General features: G+C 37.2%; 1 protein-coding gene across 1 annotated transcript in view; it reads left to right on the forward strand.

The window, feature by feature from the left end:
• KPNA3 (karyopherin subunit alpha 3) overlaps positions 1–15247 on the forward strand; it is a 108081-nt gene extending 92834 nt beyond the window's left edge. Inside the window, exons 13-17 of the mRNA XM_069063621.1 lie at positions 1765–1869; positions 2049–2120; positions 2309–2471; positions 11891–11985; positions 12640–15247. Of these exons, the coding sequence (XP_068919722.1) occupies positions 1765–1869; positions 2049–2120; positions 2309–2471; positions 11891–11985; positions 12640–12738 (534 nt within the window). The 3' untranslated portion in view covers positions 12739–15247. The remainder of the gene's footprint in view (positions 1–1764; positions 1870–2048; positions 2121–2308; positions 2472–11890; positions 11986–12639) is intronic.
• Positions 15248–15502: the final 255 nt, after the last annotated feature.

The following is a 15502-nucleotide window of genomic DNA, read 5'->3' on the forward strand; positions in this document are numbered from 1 at the left end:
TTCAGATCCAGTTTCAGACACTTAATAGCTCAGTAGTCTTTGGAAAGTCATTCGGACTACTTCAGTTTCCTCGACTGGAAATGATAAGATAGGATTAACAATAGCCCTGCCTTCCAGATTGAGTCAGATGAGATATTTGTTAAGTACTTAACATAGTACCTGGCACATTGTAGTACTTTAATAAGTACCTTGTTTCCATCCTTTCAAGCTTTCCATTCTTTTATAGTAGTAGGTGCTAAATCACATACAATCCCAACTGTGCCTCTTTGTTTCTTGAATTTTTTCTTTCTGGCTGCTTGAGGCATTTTTTCTCTTTGACCTGAAAACTCTGGATTTGGGCTAGAATGTTTCTGGGAATTTTCATTTGGAGGTTTCTTTCAAGGAGGTTACCAATGGATTCTTTCTTTGCCCTGTGGTTCTAAAAGATCTGAGCAGTTTTCTTTCAAGACTTCTTAAAATATGATATCTAGACACTTTTTTCATTCATGGCTTTTAGGTAGTCCAGTGATTCTGAAATTTTTTTTCTTCTCAGTCTTTTGATTTTGTTTTAGTATTTTCTGTTGACTCCTAGTATCTTCTGTTTGGTCCATTTTAATTTTCAGGGAGCTTGTTGCTTGGGCAAAGTTTTGTACCTGTTGTTCCAAGCTGTGTATTCCCTTTCCTGTTCTTGGTTCTATACTTTGCAGTTCTTTTACAGCTTTTTCCTCTAGATTTCTTATTTCATTTATAAAAATCATTTTGAACTTTTTAAAAAACTCTTGCGTTAGGTCTTCCAGGAATTGTAATTGAATTTGTTCCCAGGCTGTTTTTCTTTGAGGCTTTGCTTGTGGATATTTAGCAGTCATTCTCTTCTGTGTTTGTGTGTAGAGTGTCCCTGTTACCATGATAAGCATTTTATGGTGGGATTCTTTTTTTGCTTGCTCATTCTTCTACCCTACTTTTTGATTTCAGACTAACTTTGTCTGGATATCCAAGTCACATGTCTCTAGGTCCTTTCTTAGCTCCACATTTTTCCTCATTATAACATTCTCATCACTACCAAGTCTGTATACTTCATTGAATTTTTTGTTTTTCAGTCCAGATCAAAACAGTAAAATGATCAGATTTTACACATCTCTGAAGAGAATATATTACAGCACCCTTTAGTATATCTATGTTCTGGTTCTTCCCTATTAGCCACTTTGTGTGAGCAATCTCTGTTGAGTACTGACTGAAAATCTCTTGCTTACCTTGGATGAGACTGTTAATTCTTGATATTGTCTGAGGGTTTTGGATTTTGCTGGTTCTGTTGGTCAGCTTGATCTCTCACGCTATTGCAGGTACACGACTATTACAAAAAGTTACTCAGGATCTCAAGAAGTTGTCTTTCTTAGATTTAATACTGAATACTCTTAGGCCCCAGACATTAGCCACATAAATATTTTTAGTGGTAAAAATTAACTAACTGTTACTTTTGAAAGTTTTTTTGAACTAAATATAATGTCTGGAAGAAATTCAAATGTAATGCCACCATGAATGCTATGTTTAGGTTTAGATTCACTAGGTTTATTAGTTTCAATGTTTTTTATTCTTCCTGACTTTAAAAATGTGAAAATGCTAGTTTGTTAATAGGATCCTAGTATTATCAGTGAAGTTTTTTTTATAAGTCACGTGCTTTGTTTAGTCAGTACCTGTAATGTGATTTTGTTCATTTATCTTAATGTGTTTTATTTAAATTCAACTTATGTTAAAAAAAAATTTTATCTTTATTTTGTCCAATTATAGGAAGCAGTTTGGTTCCTTTCCAATATAACAGCAGGAAATCAGCAACAAGTACAAGCTGTAATAGATGCTGGATTAATCCCCATGATCATACACCAGCTGGCTAAGGTCAGTCATATTATGAGTTGAACTAATTTAAAGTATCTGACACAGGCTTTTGGGGAAGGAAGTGTAGATAATGTAAAAACAGAGGATACCGATAAAAATTTTTAAATAAAATTTCTGATACAATACAACTAAAGCTTCTTAGTAAACAGTACATTTTTTATTTGTTTTTTAATTCTCAGGGGGACTTTGGAACCCAAAAAGAAGCTGCTTGGGCAATCAGCAACTTGACGATAAGTGGGCGAAAAGATCAGGTACTAAGTGGCTGCATGAAATAGTTATCAAATTATTTTAAGTTGTTCTTTAAGATATGCAAATACACCTTCTTTGCTGTTTTAGAAATTATTTTCTTAAATTCAGTATTTAATTACTTGAGCTCCTTGGGGAAAAAAAGATTTTTATGTATATTTAAAAAGTAACAAATTTTTCCTCTTCTTTTTAGGTTGAATACCTTGTACAGAAGAATGTAATACCACCATTCTGTAACTTACTGTCAGTAAAAGACTCTCAGGTGGTTCAGGTGGTTCTAGATGGTCTGAAAAACATCCTGATAATGGCTGGTGATGAAGCTAGTGCAATAGCTGAAATAATAGAAGAATGTGGAGGTAAGACTTGGTGTATTTAAAGTCAGCTAATTTTTGGTGCTATTTTCTAAACTGATGGGGAAAGGTTAATGATGTTCACTTACCTAGAACCTGTATCTTTCTCTTCAGTAAGTTTTTTAATAGTTCTTTTTTTTTTGCCATAACTCAGGTCTAAGGGAATAGTCTGACTTTATTTTAATATGAGTAATGTTTTTATTTTTTTGTTTTTTGCTTTTTTGAAGGGGGGAAGGCAGGGCAATTGGGATTAAGTGACTTACCCAATGTCACACTGCTAGTAAGTGTTAAGTGTCAGTCTGGATTTGAACTCAGGTCCTCCTGACTCCAGGACAGGTGCTCTATTCACTGCGCCACCAAGCCACCCCTATAAGTAATGTTTTTAAAGAGAAAATGAATACCATAATTTTAGAGCTAAAAAGGACCCAAAATTCTATTTCAGTCAATTCCAGTCTTGAGTACCTACTGTTGTTAAAAGGAATACTTTCTCATACCATTATCTTTGCTTTGACTTCACTTTATTCTCACTCAACCCAGTAGTTATTTCAGCTTTTTTTTTTCTGTCCTCTGCTCTTGAATCTCTTGCCCTCTTGTTTAGTTGCTGCTCTTCTCTTCCTGAGTCCTGGATTACTTCTAATCACAAACAACTGAACCCCACTGGAGGAAGTCTCAACCATACTAACTGGATATCTTATAAATTCATATTATCCAACCTTAATTGAGTCTTCACTGCAGTAGGTCAGTCCTTTTACTCCTCACTAATTAATTCCCTATCTGACTTCCTGAAGAAGCTATTCAAAACCTCTCATATCTCTCTGCCCTCCATTCTCAGCTGAAATCCTTGTCTTAGTTTATCAAGAAAAACCTGTATCAATCCTTGTTTTCAGCCAAACTCTTTGAAAAAGAAGTCTATACACATTGTTTCCAGTGCCTCTCATCTCACACACTAGCTACTCCTCAGACCTTTGTAATCTGGCCTCTGACCTGGCTTCAACTAAAACTTCTCTCTCCAGAGTTAAGAAGTGATTTCTCAATTGCCAAACTTAATTTTAGTCCTAATTCTTTTAGGTTTAATCTCCTGCATTTGACACTGTTGACCACTCTACCCTCTTGAATATTTTCTCTGGGCTTTTATGACACTCTGCTGGTCCTCCTCCTTCCTTTCTGACTACTTGCTACTTGCTCTTATTCTATTTTTCTAGCTCATTCATATACTTAACTGTGAGTGTCCCCCAAGGTTATGTCCTAAGTCATCTTCTTCTCTTCTACACAGTCTATCTTGTAACCTCATTAGCTATCAGGGGCATATTTCTCCTTTAGTCTTGCATCACCATTTGCCTCTTGGACTTTTCAGACTCAATTTCTTTTTTTTAATTTTTTTAGGTTGTCAAACTTTTACTTCTTTACATTAAAACATAGAAAACAAACACGTGTACAAAAAAGGGTTTTTTTTTAAATAATGGAAAAACCAAGATCATTTACATTTTAACAATATAGCTCAAAAACAAAAACACCCCCAGGTCTAAATTTTGATATATGTCACTAAATTATTTTACCTCCCATTGAATTAGTGAAAGGTTAAATTCAATTGTACGTTTTTCATAATATTGCAAAATACATCAGATAAAGAGACATTGCTTTTGCTTATATGAAGGTGACTCAAAATGTAAGGCCAGCTTTTTTTTTGTTATTTTTTTTCCAAATGCTTTGTTAACTTCTGATTTACATGATTCATTTCCACCAGATTTTGAGTTACAAATTTTCTCCCCATTTTTCCCCTGCCTACTGCCCCAAAATAGCAGTCCAACAGGATATCCCCTCCTCCAATCTGCTCTCTCCCATATTTTCTCCCATACCCCTTTCGACGTTTCCAGTGGATCTCTATGCCCCAGTGCCTGTATATCTTATTTCCCAATTACATGTAAAATAGTATTAATAATAGTATATATATATATATATTTGAATATTTGATTGTAAAACTTTGAATTCCAGATTCATTCCCTTCCTCCCTTGTCACTCACCTTTACTGGGAAGATAAGCAGTTCAGTATAGGTTGTACATGTGTGGCTAATGCAAAACAATAACATAGTAAATATATTGTAAAAGACTAACGATATTTCCCTCCCTCCTATCCCACCTCCCATTTATTCTATTCTCTGCTTTGATCACGTCCCTTTTCAAAAGTGGGTGCTTCCAACTTCCCTCCCCCCCAGCCTGCCCTCCCTTCCATCATTCCCCCCCTACTCTCCTGGAGGGTGAGATACCCTATTTAGTGTGTATGTCATTCCCTCCTCAAGCCAAATTTAATGAGAATAAGGTTGACCCATTCCCTTTTGCCTTCCTATTCTTCCCCTCCATTGTAACCATTTTCCCTTGCCTCTTCTGTATAAGATAGTTTACCCCATTATCTCTCTCCCCATCTCCTCTCATTATATTCCTCTCTCACCTCTTAATTTCAGCTTTTAAGTATCATCCCTTCCTGTTAAATTGGTCCTGTGCCCTCTATCTATGTATACCTGTAAACATATATACACATTCACATATGTATTCATATGCCATATACTCTCATATATAGACATATATATATATATATATACATATATATATTTCTATTCCCTTCAACTACTGAGAAAAGTTTCATCAGTTACAATTATTGTTTTTCCATGTAGGATGTTAATAGTTCAACTTTGATAAGTTCCTTATGATTTCTTTTCCCTGTTTACCTTCTCATGCTTCTCTTATTTCTTGTATCTGAATGTCAAATTTTCTATTCAACTCTGGTTTTTTCATCAAGAATGCTTGAAAGTCCTCTATTCCACTGAATGACCATATTGTCCCCTGAAACATGATACTCAGTTTTGCTGAGTAGGTGACTCTTGGTTTTAATCACAGCTCCTTTGACCTCCAGAATATCATATTCCAAGCCCTTCGATCCCTCAGTGTAGAAGCTGCCAGATCCTGGGTTATCCTGATTATGTTTCCACAATATTCAAATTGTTTCTTCCTGGCTGCTTGTAATATTCTCTCCTTAATCTGGGAATTCCGGAACCTGACTATAATATTCCTAGGAGTTTTCTTTTTGGGATCTTTTTCAGCGGGTGATCAGTGGATTCTTTCAACCTCTATTTTGCCCTCTGGTTCTAAAACACCAGAGCAGTTTTCTTTGAGAACTTCCTGGAGGATGATTTCTAGGTTCTTTCTTTGATCATGGCTTTCAGGTAGTCCAATAATTTTTAAATTATCTCTCCTGGATCTATTTTCCAGGTCAGTGGTTTTTCCCATGAGATATTTCACATTGCCTTCTATTCTTTCATTTGTTTGGATCTGTTTAACAGCATCTTGATTTCTTATAAAGTCATTAGCTTCCATTTGCTCTAGTCTAATTCTGAAGCAGTGATTCTCCTCAGTGAGCTTTTGAGATTCTTTTTCCATCTGGCAAATTTGGCTTTTTAAGGCATTCTTCTCCTCATTGCCTTTTTGAGCCTCTTTTGCCATTTGAGTTAGTCTATTTTTTAAGGTATTATTTTCCTCAGGCTGTTGACTCTCATTTCGTCATTTTCTTGAATCATTCTCATTTGTCTTCCCAATTTTTCCTCTGCTTCTTAAGGTCCTCTATAGCCTGTAACCAGCTCGTATTTTCCTTTGAAGCTTTTGGTGCAGGAGTTCTGACTTCACTGTCTTCCTCCTATTCCATGCTTTGCTCCTTTTTGACCCCAAAATAGGAGTCTAATGTTGGAATCTTCTGTCTGCTTTGTTTCCTTTGCCTGGTCATGTCGCCCCTCAGTCACTTGACCCCTGGGCTTTTTGCCACAGTACGACTCTGCCACCAGACAGGGGAGCTTTCGTCCCAAACACTGGGGTTTTCTCAGCTGCCAGAGATATTAGATGGGTGCCTTCTCTGAGGTCTCCACACGCTCTGGCAAGCTGGACACAAACCCCAGGACTTCCACCCTAGACTGCAATCCAGATCCAAGCAGGTTAAAGCAAGAGCTATTACCCCTCAGACTGGTTGCTTGGTCCCCCTACACTCTGCAGGCAGGAGCTGAAACTGCCACATGGAGCTGGCTGGCTATGCCAGTGTCTCAGCGGCTTACACACTCCCAGTTACTGGGTCCCAAAGTCCGGACTGCACTGACCTCTCACTTTGTCCTTTGCCTCTCTGTGTTGATAAATCTGGAAACGGCTACAGCTGCTGCTGATCTGGAGCCCCTCAGGCCGGCGGCTGGTCAGGCCTGCCCTGGGGCTAAAGCCTTGGCATGGGGCTGGGCTCGGCTCCCAGAGCGCTGTGTTGGTTGATTCCTGCCAGTCTGCCAGGTTGTTCTCAGCAGGAGGTTAGCTTCTCTGTGTCATTTCGTGAGTTTTGCAGCTCCAAAGTTTGTTCAGAGTCCCCTTTTTACATGGATTGGGTAAGGTGGAAGCCGGAGCTGCGGGGCAGTCCTGCTTCTACTCCGCCATCTTGACTCCACCCCCCAGACGCAATTTCTGGAAGACGTCAGATTCAGCATGTCTGAAACTGAACATATAATCTTTCCCCAAAACCCTTTCCTCTTCTACACTTCCACATTTCTGGCAAAAGCACAGCCATCCATTTAGAACCTTGGTATTATCCTGTATGCTTCACCCCTCTTACCCTACATACCAATCAGTTACCAATTTTTTTTTCATTTCTATCTTCACATTTCTCCAATCCAACCTCTTCTTTGTCCTAATACAGCTACCACAGTAGTTCAGACAACAGCTCCTAATTGCTCTTCCTACTTCCTTTCTCTCCTACTTCAGTGGGGAGATCCTGTACACACTGATGGAGTTATCTTTCATAAATTCAGAACTAATTTGTGACTCTCTTACTCAGTCTCCAGTGACTTTCTTTTGCCTTTAGGATAAAATATAAACTCCTGTTAAGCTTTTAAAGCCCTGCATAACATGGCCCCCAACCTGTCTTTTCAGTCCTCATTAGACATTACTCTCCCATCTTCATTCTGCAGTCCAACCAAAGTGAACTCTCACAACTTTACCTCCTCTTTTTTGCATTGGCTGAATCCACATGTCTGAAATGCACTTGGCTCCTTACTTCTGCCTCATAGAGTTCCTCTATTCCTTTAAGATACAAGTCAGGCAGGATCTTTTATGGGAATCCTTTTGTGGTACATTCAACTTGTAGTGCCTTCCTTCCCAAACTTGCTTGCATTTAATTTCAATCACTTTCCATCTTTCTCTCTTCTTCTGTCCCTCCCTCTCTCCCTATCCTGTTTCACTCTATATGTCTCTCTCTTTCCCTCTGTCTCTCTCCTTCCTTCCCTTTCTTTTCCTTTCTCTTTCATCTCTCTCTATCACTCTCTCCCTCCCATCCTCTTTCTCCTTGTTGTCTTCCCCTTTACAAAGTACATTGCTTAATTACCCAACCTCAGTTGGGTCTTCAGTGCAGTAGGGGTTGTTTTATTCTTTGGATTTTTATTCCTAGCACCCAGTACAGTGCCTAGCAGCTCATAGTAAGTATTTAATAAATACTTTTAGGTTGGTGGCTTGATTTTTTTTTAAATGAAAATAAATTCTTGAGAAACTAACATTCTCTTCACAGGGGTATTGAATTTAATTCTTACAGAAATTTATTAAGTGCTTCTAGAGTGCAGACTCTATGCTAGGTGCTATTTAGAAATTGCATTTTCTTTGTAATAGAGCTTACAAACTGGTAGGGCAATAAAGCATATTCACATGTAAGTGTACTGTACAACATATGTTAGTGCATGAGGCTCAGGGAGGGAAGATGATTCATAGTTACATGCTTCTTGTGAAGTATATACAAGCAGTGCAAGTAATATCCTCCTTTTTTAGATAAGAAACACGAAGCTAAAAGTTATCAAAGTTGTCTGGGGTCATACAACTAATCATTGTCAGTTATGTTTCAAGTCTAGTCTGTAGCAAACCAAAGATATTTCCGTATACAACATGTGTTGCTTCTGGGAGATCAGTGAAGCCCTTTCTTGGACGAAATTACAATTGAATTGAACTTTTTGAAGGTTAGGTAGAAATACAGCAGGGGGAGGAAAAGGAACAGTTTATTGTGAAAGTGAAGGATTTTCTCATTTGGCTAGAATATAAAGCAAATGGCAAGAAGTATGAAACAAAGGTGGGGGAGGGAGAACATCAGATTTGGATGGCCTTGAATGTAAGCAGAAGCCTGAACTTTATTGGTTGGATGGCAGAAGGGTGATCTTTGCATGTACACAAATGATAATGACAAGTCAGGAAATAATTCTGCACTTTAGGGGCCAAATAGTTGTCAAAGAGTGACTCCTGTGGACTCCAGGATTAGATACAAAATCCTTTTTGGCATTCAGAGCCCTTTGTGACCTAGCCCCTTCCTACCTTTCCAGTTGTCTTGCACCTTATTCCTCACCACATACTTTGCAATCCAATGTCAACTGACCTCCTGGCTGTTCATAGAATAAAATAATTGATCTCCTGGCTCCAGGCATTTTTTTCTGTCTCCTTTAAGTCTTAACTAAAATCCCATCTTGTACAGGAAGACTTTTTTAACCCCTCTTAATTCTCACACTTTCCCTTTCTTGTGTACTTCCTATTTATCCTATATATAGTTTGCTTTGTACTTACTTGTTTGCTTGTTGTCTTCTTCCCCATCCCTTCCTTGAGGACAAGGACTGTCTTTTCCCTTTTTTTGTATACATAGTGCCTGGCATCTAGTATATACTTAATAAATGTTTGTTGACTGACTGGTAGAAGTCAAGGTGAGAAAAATCTAAAAATTAGAGGTGACATGTAAGACCAAGACTGGAAAGATGAGAAAGATAGCAGTACAGGAGGATGGACAAGAATAATATCCCAGGTAGGGATTTGGAAGGTAGGTTCTAGCCTAACTATCACATTATGGAAGATCTTAAATGCCAGGATAAAAGGAGTTTGTACTTTGTCTTAATGACAACTATTTGGCCCCTAAAGCCTTTTGATTAGGGGAATCACATATGTATTGGGAAGATTATTTTGCCTTGGTGTGGAAAATGGATTGGAAAGGAAAGAGCAGTTAGAAAGTCTTATAGTTGTTTAAGCAAGAGACACTACAGGTCTGAACTAGGGTACTAGTAGTAGAAAGGAGGGAGGATTTTTTTTTTTTTTTTGCCTTTTGGAGGGCAATTTCGGTTAAGTAACTTGCCCGAGGTTACATGGCTAGTTTTTTTGTGTTAAGTGTCTGAGGCTGAACCAAACTCAGGTCCTCCCAACTCAGGGGCCGGGGCTTCACTCACTGCGCCACTTTGCCGCCTGGTAGTATCATTTGATATGACAACCATCTGGATCTTGGGCCAGTTCTCCAAGTCTAGCACTGTGCCTGGCACATAAGAGGTACTTCATAAATGTTTGTTGGTTGAGTTTGATGGAGAGAGGAGAAAGGATCAAGAATGACTGGGCTTTTAAACATAGAGTGGATGAGAGAAAGATGATACCATAAACGGGGGGATTTGGAGAGGAGGGTTCACTTGATTTTGTTTGAAGTGCAACAACATTTAATCTGTCCTTATAAGACTCACAAAACCTTTCAGCTTCTGCATCCTATGAAATTTTAATTTTATCTCACCTGCTTTTATCAGATCTTCTCTCTTCTGTTACAAATTCCCACCCTTTATTCACTTATTAACATTCACTGCAGCAGATAACATTGTTTCCTCCTAAACAGATATTTCCAGGGTACTCTAACCAATAGGACAATTGAAGGAAAGACTGGGGCGGGGGTTGTTTTGCTTTTTGGTTTGGGAAAGGAAGGACAATTGGGGTTGTGACTTACTCAAGGTCACACAGCTAGTAAGTGTTAAGTGTCTGAGGCCAGATTTGAACTCAGGTCATCCTCCTGACTCCAGAGCTCCTGCTCTATTCACTATGCCACCTAGCTGCCCTAAGACTGAGTTTATTGAATTTGATATCTGTTCAGTGATATTCCTTAGCTTCAGACTATTCATTTTTTTTTAAGGCCCTGGGGATGCCATAGTCAGTACATGCAATGGAAAAATTCTGTATTTTGAGTTAGAGGACCTCCAGATTCTGGCACTGCCTCTTACGATGAATGTGACTTTTGACAGATCCTTTTAAACACTGTGGGCCCTTCATTTCTTCATCTGCAAAATGAGAAATGCGCTAGATGACTTTGGAAATCCTTTCCAGGTCTAAATCTCTGATCCTGTGAAAATCATAGGACTGTTATAGAAACTGGCCTTTGCTATGATAGCAATTAGAAATCCTCTTTATACTTAAATTTTTTTATTCCTTTTTTTAAGTTTTATTGTTACTTTTTTTACACTTAGTCATTTCTCCCTAACCATTTTCCCACCATCACATTTTTCTCTCATAGCAAAAGCAAAACATGAGCAAGACAACTGACTGAGCAGTTGACTCACAGTAGATGTTGCTTTATTGAGTTATTGCTTTATCTCTTTATTGAGAAAAGGAGGGAGGAGGAAGGTGTTTCCTTCTAGTATTTCACAGTTCACCTGCTTTTTTAAAAAAAATATTATAGTCATTATGCATATTTGGTTCTTTCTTAACTCTACATCATTTTTCCTGTTTCTCTGAATTCCTCATTATCTTTTTTTTTTGACAACAAAATTTCATTATGTTCACATACAATTTGTTTAGTCATTCCTTAGTCAATAAGCACCCATTTTGTGTGTGTGTGTGTGTGATATAAAACCTTTCTGTTAGTCTCCCTTTTATGGTATATGTTTGCTAGTAGCATCTATGATTCAGAGGGATTTTTTTTTCATAATTTTAAATTGATTCACATAATAAAGGAACCAATCACAGTTCCATCTGCATTGTATTAATATACCGTGTTTCCCCGACAATAAGACACTGTCTTATTATTTTTTTTTGGACAGAAAAACACCAGAGGGCTTATTTTCAGGGGAGGGCTTATTTTAATGAACATTGACAGCAATTTTAATAAACGGATAAATGTGAACAAAAAAATGTACTTTTATTCAATAAGCAAATCACTGGGGAAGAACAGGATGATGCGCTCACTGCTGCAGCTCTGATTGGATGCAGCTCGGAGTGCGGTGTGCGTTTCACGGGGGGGAGGGGGAGGACGGGATGGTGCATACAGAGGGTACTGTAATGTAGCGTAGCAATCTCAATAGGGGTTATTTTCGGGGGAGGGCTTATTTTAGAGGAATCTTACACAGTAAGGGGAGGGCTTATTTTCAGGATAGGTCTTATTATCGGGGAAACACGGTACTAGTTTTTCCATAGTTCCTTCATGTGTTGACTGTTACTGGATTGTTGGGATTTTTTTTATCATCATTACCAATCTGATAGGTATAAGGTAAAACCTCAGAGATGTTTTGATTGAGATTTCTCTTATTTGAGATTTGAAGCAATCTTTCATGTAGTTATTGATCTTACTTATTTCATTTTAATAGGTTTGGAGAAAATTGAAGCATTACAGCAACATGAAAATGAGGATATTTATAAATTAGCATTTGAGATCATAGATCAGTATTTCTCTGGTGATGATGTAAGTACAATATTGATGTGTCTAAATGCAGATTGGAGCTTACCTTGTGAATTTCCTAGAACTTCCAATTTATTTATTTATGATTTCTTTACTTTAATAACAAAACAAAGATTTTTTTCTAGTTATTTAGACAACCTGAATCAAAATATTTTTTTATTAGGCATACTCTGCATTATTTTTCCCCTCCCTAAAATCATCTTATACTTCATTATTAAAAGTTGTTTGCAATGATACTTCTTATTGCTTTGGAATCAGTTAATTAGAAATTAATGGCAGATTACCATTTATCAGTTATGATAGACAAATAAAATCCATTGCTAGAGTTTAAAAGGGAGTCAGTTTTAAATACCTTAATTCTCCTAACAAATACTCGGTTTGAACATTTCAGCTAACATTGTAATTAAGTTATACCAAATTGCTATTAATTTGGATACAGTATCAGTTTCCAGGAAATTGTTTTCAGCTTATCTCTATTTTTCCTAATGAAATAATTACTGAGTCACTAAAACCATTTTTGTGCAATAAAATAAAAAAATAAAGCTTTTAAGCCAACTTCTTACACTGGATCAAAGTATTATTATATCTGTAAGGCAAGAATCTAGCGTTAACCACATTTTAATATTAAATGGGTTTGTTTGTGCTTTTTATAAATAGATTGATGAAGATCCTAGCCTCATTCCTGAAGCAACACAAGGAGGTACTTACAATTTTGATCCAACGGCCAACCTTCAGACAAAAGAATTTAATTTTTAAGTTCCCTAGAGGGCAGCTTTTCTCCTCAATCAACCTGAAGCACCACCAAGATGGCTACCAAATGACAAAAACAAACAACATCAAAAGGCTCCCAAACACACACGCCTCCTCTTCGTTTTGATGCTTTTAAAGCAAGCCGTGTATCGGTCACTTTGCAGTTGCCAAAAGTCACTCTCACATGGACTATAAATGCATATGCATGATTTCCTAAACTGTTTTAGAGTTTTCAACAGCCCCAACTCTCCTATTTTCTCCTTCTTTTTCCTGGTGCCACGTGCTGACAGCGCGGCCTGCAGATTTGCTAGAGAGATTTCATAGCAGTGGCACTTCGGCTTTCCACAGAGCATTTCTTTGGAAAATGGTGCGCTGTGGATCAAGACACTTGGGTATGATGCGTGCGTACATTCTGGAAGACTTTACAGGGGCACAGTCCAACCTGGGCCTCCATCACTGTCCTCCACAAACATATTTTCATATACTTTATGTGGAAGAATAGATTTTAAAATGCGAGCCAAATGATTTTCATTGGTGAAACTGAAAAAAAAAAAGTAACTTTAAAAAAATGAAACAAAAAAGAAAACTTGGTTATTGATTAAACAATTAAGTTAAAAACAAACTGTACTTCATCTATCAGTAATTGATGTGTTCATTACCTGCCTCAGAAGCCAGGGTTGGAGAAAGAGCTCTAGATTTGGACCTGTGACGCTTTTGCCATTATCCCTAACTGAGAACAGCGAGCCCTGTTTGGCCACTCACTTCAGCCTGTGTGTTCCTGCTGTTTTGAAGTAATCAAATGCTGTGCATGGTATTTTACCTGAGCTGCAACCTGTCCTGGACTTGGACTTCTGTTTAAGCTGAAAGCAAGATCCCCAACTGGGGGGGGAAGAGAAGTCTGAAATGAAAGGCTCCTTGATCATGAGTCTTGCTTTCACCTTGCAGTCGTCAGTATGTTTTGTTTTAAATTAATAATTGAATCTGGTTGATTTATATTGGGTTTAAACTGTGGAGCTTTCATGTTTACTGTAATTTAGTCTTAAACTATTTTTTACTTAGTGACCAGTGCTTTTGATAATGTGGTTGGCAACAAACCAGCAACTGTTTAGAAGTGTCATAAAAAGCTTCATTTTTTGAGTATCAGAAAAGCTTAATTCTGAACCTACTCTGAAACCATATTCCCTTGTTTAAAAAAGATACTGACAAGTATGTGTAAGGCTGTATAGAAGCTGCCATTTTTTCAGCATAAATCTGATTTGCAGTGATCTTTAAATAGTTCTGCATAATCTGGTGGTATTATGTGAAGTCATTGCTTTTGGTAAAATTGTCTGACCCAGTTATTTACAAAAGGATATGGTATTGCTGGAGTGGGAATGTACAATTTGAAACTCTGTAAGCTATCACAAAAATGGATTTGTTGCCATTGTTTACTGGGTGTGATTTCCCAATGCATTGATGTGAAGGGATAGAAAAATCTGAACTAATTTAGTGATCGGATGTGGGGTGTATTTACTGTGATGAAGACAAGGACAGATGCCATCAGAGCTTTGTGAATCAGCTGGTTTTTTTTCACTGATGAACAACACATAGCAGGTGTGCATTCATTAAAAGTATATATCTGCCAAGGTGGAGCCACTTTAAAGAGTGAGTTTTGTCTTGTATCCTAAGTGGATACAAGCGTATGTTTAAACTGCAAGATTTTTACTTGCTAGAGAATCTGTTTTAATATAGTGGTTTGGCCTCTGATTATTTATAGGTTTTATAAATTTTAGAATCAATTTCTCTTTAAGGTGGCTCAGACTTTTCAACTCTTGTGCACATAAAATTGAGTTGAAGTTCATTGTGCCTTTTTTTTCTTTCCCCAAAAGTTGAGTTTTAAGAAGCTTCATATGGTAACTGCATCCTATTCACACAAAGTCTAAAAATCTTAAAACTGTGTGGTGTTCACTAAAAGTAGGTATAACAAAGTCAAAGCAATTTAAGGTCACAAACTGGTGAAATTGAAAAGTCCAAATACACCAGATACTTTGGTGAATTAAAATCCTTTCCCCCTTCCAACTTGATTTCTGATGACCCTGCTACATATACTGACAGTTACCCTGTTGATTTTGCACACATTGATATTACAGTGAGATTAAAATGAACATTTTTCCCACTACTGTGAAGATTCCAGTTTTTTCTTGCACTGAAAGTGCAGACAACGTCCAAGTGAACATTATAGAGTCAGGTAAAGCAGATAGATCTATGCAGTTACTTGATTCTCTTTATTGTGACCTTACCAGTTTTGGATTGAAATTGCACCATTTCATAGTTAAAGGAAACAGAATATATTGCTGCACTTTTAAGTTTTCAGAACAGTGTTTAAAAATTGCATTGTTTTTATTATTTTTTTTAAACTATCAGTTAAAATAGACTAAAACGTTCTTTCAAAAGAGGCATCTAAATGTGTTCCTAATTTTGTATATGGGCTTAGGTTTTGTAACCAATAAAAAGCTGCTATCAAATACTACAAAAACATGCACAACTTATTTTGAAATTGCTTAGGTTTCTCAAATAGTTTTATTTTTCTTTTTGTCTGACCAAATTGTAAAAGATAGAATTCTTTTTAAATATCCAAAAGGCCCAAGCAATGATCACCAAATATTTCAGACCTCAAATACTCTTTTATTGCTTAATTTTATAACATATTTTCCATCCTCTTCCCCTGAAGAAAGGGTTTCAGAATGAGAGAATTTTAGAACACTATAAGCTAAGGCAGCAGGTAGTCTAA

The sequence above is a fragment of the Petaurus breviceps genome, unplaced genomic scaffold (genome assembly GCF_028583685.1).
Source record: "Petaurus breviceps papuanus isolate PSGF00001 unplaced genomic scaffold, PetGlider_PUasm1.0 90594, whole genome shotgun sequence".
NCBI classification, from domain to species: Eukaryota; Metazoa; Chordata; class Mammalia; order Diprotodontia; family Petauridae; genus Petaurus; species Petaurus breviceps.